This window comes from Echinops telfairi, unplaced genomic scaffold (genome assembly GCF_000313985.2).
Source record: "Echinops telfairi isolate 266 unplaced genomic scaffold, ASM31398v2 ScPeMD7_7458;HRSCAF=8496, whole genome shotgun sequence".
Lineage (NCBI taxonomy): Eukaryota > Metazoa > Chordata > Mammalia > Afrosoricida > Tenrecidae > Echinops > Echinops telfairi.
In genome coordinates, this window is record NW_022111358.1 from 4,429,824 (window position 1) to 4,433,624 (window position 3,801).

Here is a 3,801-nt window from a genome sequence, read left to right on the forward strand (position 1 = left end):
GGAGGGGGACAATGAGGAGCTGATACCAAAGGCTCAAGTAGAAAGCAAATGTTTTGAGAATGATGATGGCAACAAATGTACAAATGTGCTTGACACAATGGATGTGTGTATGGATTGTGATAAGCGTTGTACAAGCCCCCAATAAAATGATTAAAAAAAACAAAAACAATGGATGGATGGATTGTGATGAGTTGTACAAGCCCCCAATAAAATGATTTTAAAAAAATTACTTTGTCCAAACAGAATCATTTCTTTCTAGTACTGAGATTAATGAAGAATTATTGTTTTAAAGGTTGACTTGTATGGCATGGGGTCTCTCTGTGTGTGTGTATGCATGCCTAGGCTTTAATAGGCTTAACTCTTACCAAAAGGTTAGTGGATTGAGTCCACCCAGAGGTGCTTTGCAACAAAGGCCTGATGATCTGTTTCAGAAAAGTCGGCCCATGTAGGCCCTTGGAGCACAGTTCTACTTTGTCCCGTTGGGGATTGTCATGAGTTGGGATCGATGTGATGACAACTTTTCGTTTTGTTTGGCTGACAGCAACCAACAAGAAAGTTAAACAAATTTTGACACTTGTTCCTTGGCCTTAAGAAAATAAATTTCATATTTTTCAGAATTGTTAGTTGCAAGATCTTGGAAACTAAGCATTAGAATGCATATTTAAAAGTTATATTTACCTGTGATAAACCATTAAAAAAAAGGCTTTTCCTGAAAGACTGCTTTAAAAAATTCCTTTATAAAATAAAAGCAAGTTATATAGATCTTGAATAAAACTAGTGTTCTGGAGGGTCTAGCTGTACACTGTGCTAGTATTTGAGATACTCTTTAATAAAACTCACAGATTGAATTAGAGTGACAGCCTAGAAGAGTTAAATAGTTGACAACTGAGACAGAACTGAACTACTGAGACTGGAAGAAAGGTGGTTAGAGATTCCTTTGAAGTGAGGCAGGCCAGTAGGGAGACTCACTGCTAGTTTCAGTTGTCCTTTAAAGGTTGGTACCTTTTTCTCCTCTGAAAGAGATGCTATCAGGCATAACAACGTTGTCAATAGAACACTCCTCATTTATGGACAGTTTGAGCATAGAACAGTCTCAGTGGAAATAATGAATATTGGTTATTTTTGGTAAACAACAAAGTAGAGGGCATTGTAAATTAACTTGTTGTTTTCTGATAGCTTTAAGATATCTATTTTAAGTTGAACAGAATTGAGGACTTTATGCTTGGTGTTTGCTAGATAGATTTGGGCTCTATTTCAGGCCCCACTATAAACTTGATTGCTTTTAAATTATAGGCTTCAAATTCCTAATGTGTAAACTGGGAATAAAACTACCTCAGAAAATTATAAATTAAACTGAAGATAAAATTTTTGGTATAACTCGTGACATATAACACATAACAAGAAATGTCAAGAAATGTCTCTCCATTATAATTTCATACATTGGCTGTAGTAAAATGCTGTACAAAATAAACTTCAAAGGATTGTATAGATTTTTATGTAACTTAAAGATTTTAATTAGAAAAATAATAACTAAAGAACATTTGGGAAACAAAGGAAAAAATTCCAATAAACCACCCATAATTCCATCGGACTTATGATAAATTTTCTTCTTGTGTTTTTCTTAATGCAGATTGTTTATTAAAAGTATTCTTTAAATAGGGTTAATTATTTTCTTTTCACGGAGGTATGGTACCATGGGATTATTCTAAGGAAATATTTCAAATACATGACAATTGTAAATATATTTTGCAAGAAACTACTTCAGAAAAAAACAGATAGAAGAAAAAGGTAGTATTTTACAGTTATAGATCCATTCTTCTTTAAAAAATCATGTTTCATAAAGCTTTGATCCTATTTGTGGAAATAATTCAATAGTGTACTTTTTTTCCCTTATATCACAAGCCTTTCTCCATACCACTATACATCGCTAAAGTAATAATTTATAGTAACAACAGGAATCTTAGGATAAGATTTAGTTTTTCAAACTCTGTATGTGAAGAAACTAGATTAGGTAAAGATGTATTGGAAGCCAGAAATTTAGAGTGCTGTTGAGTTGTCTACAACGATAATGCAGAAAATATAGAAAAAGCTAAAAAAAAAAATCAAACATAGCTCACTGCTACTGAGTAGTTTCCAACACATATAAAAAGCTAGAACTCAGAAATCTTGCTTTTCATCTAAATATCCAAGTTAGCAAAAATACATAAAACATTATCAACATAATTTTAAAGTCTATACACTTTTAGTTCTTGAATGGAGGGAACGTGGTGGAATAGTATTCAATGGCAAAGATGTATGTATTATGATATTGTTATTATTGGGGTTTTAGCCTCCCCCAAAAGTCTTTCTCTAAAACCAAGCAAGGTGATGTAAATTTTCATTCTAAAGAACAATTCATGGTTTTTGGCATTCAGTGACATTTGCTGTTTTACCTCATTTATGCTTTGGTGATTAATGTTTTTTCTTTTAAACTTCTTTGTTCTTTTAATGTAGTCTGTTTGGCATAGATTGTAGGAAGGAATTAGGGCTACATCTACTTTGAAGTATACACACGGAGTAGAGTGTGCTGTATAGGGACAGTTTAATGAATAAATGTAAAGCAAATACACGTCTGGGTCAAGAAATAAAGTATTATCAGAGGGCACTCCTGTTGTACTCCCCATCACTACTCTCATCTTCCTTTCTGGCAAAACTGACGCTAATACTTGGTTTTAAAAAAAAAAAATCAAGATTGTAATGTGATAATACAGCATAAAATACGTTAACATTAGAAAACACAAAGGGTCAAGTCTTAATCCCAGTATTTTCTATGCAGGCAAAAAAAGTTGAACACTTTAACAACTTTTAAAGGCTCATTCCTTTCTTTCGCTTTTCAAACTCTTCACATTCTAATACCTTGATTCTACAACTGACCTCACCTGCAAAGTTAAAAAAAAACCCCACAAAAACTTCAGCGTAAATTTTCATTGCTCCCGCTCTTCCTTGCCTTCGACTACAAAGAAACAACGATTTAAACCCTTTGTGCCCTCTTAGAAAATTACACAGATAGCCCATTGTGGAAGCCTATAATCCCTCCGTGGAAAGGAAGAGATTAGCATATGAATACAAAGCAAAATGAATCCAGAATACAAAATGATCTACTAGATTGTGAAGCGCTTGCATTCTTAAAGTTTTATTTATTTCCTCTTTTTGTATTGCCCCCTCTTAGTGGTCCCAGGGTTAAGGGAACTGAGTTTCCTTTCTGGTTACCCGGAAAAGGATGAAAACAAAACAAAACGAAACATACCCCCCAAACTGCCAACAGATTCCAAGGGGTGCAAAACCAACAGCAGGCTCAGAGCCCGCTGGAATCTGCGCCCCTCGATGCGAACTTACTTGCCGGCGCGGAGTGTAGAAAGTGCTGTTCGCAGACTGCGCGGTGGAGGAGAGAGCGACCGGAGAGAGCCATAGTGCTGACGTTGAAGGCCCAGCCCTGTGAGGTTGCATAGGGTAAGTGGAGTTGGCCGGGAGGCTGTGGCGAAGGGGAAGGAAAGAGGATTTGGGCTAGGGGGCGGGCCTTACGGCGCTGCGTGGCCTCTGATTGGTGGGACGCGGCTGCCCATCTCGCGGAATCGCTCGGTTAACCAGTGCGCTGGCGAGACGCGCTCAGATATACTGAGCGAGCCCGGAGGAGCAGTCTCAGATCCTGACGGTGCAGCAGCCCGCAGCCTCAGCCCGGGAGTCCCAGCCGCTTTCAATGGAGGAGAAGCCCGGCCAGCCACAACCTCAGCACCATCACAGCCACCACCATCCGCACCACCA

General features: G+C 37.5%; 1 protein-coding gene and 1 long non-coding RNA gene across 2 annotated transcripts in view; one reads left to right on the forward strand and one right to left on the reverse strand.

Moving 5' to 3' along the window:
* Positions 1–3,485, reverse strand: part of LOC123522762 — a 26,112-nt gene extending 22,627 nt beyond the window's left edge. Inside the window, exon 1 of the long non-coding RNA XR_006680986.1 lies at positions 3,376–3,485. This is a non-coding gene — a long non-coding RNA (uncharacterized LOC123522762). The remainder of the gene's footprint in view (positions 1–3,375) is intronic.
* Positions 3,486–3,662: 177 nt separating this feature from the next.
* The window catches only part of NUFIP2 (nuclear FMR1 interacting protein 2), a 19,261-nt gene continuing 19,122 nt past the window's right edge, over positions 3,663–3,801 (forward strand). Inside the window, exon 1 of the mRNA XM_045299971.1 lies at positions 3,663–3,792. Coding sequence (XP_045155906.1) covers positions 3,737–3,792 — 56 coding nt within the window. The 5' untranslated portion in view covers positions 3,663–3,736. The remainder of the gene's footprint in view (positions 3,793–3,801) is intronic.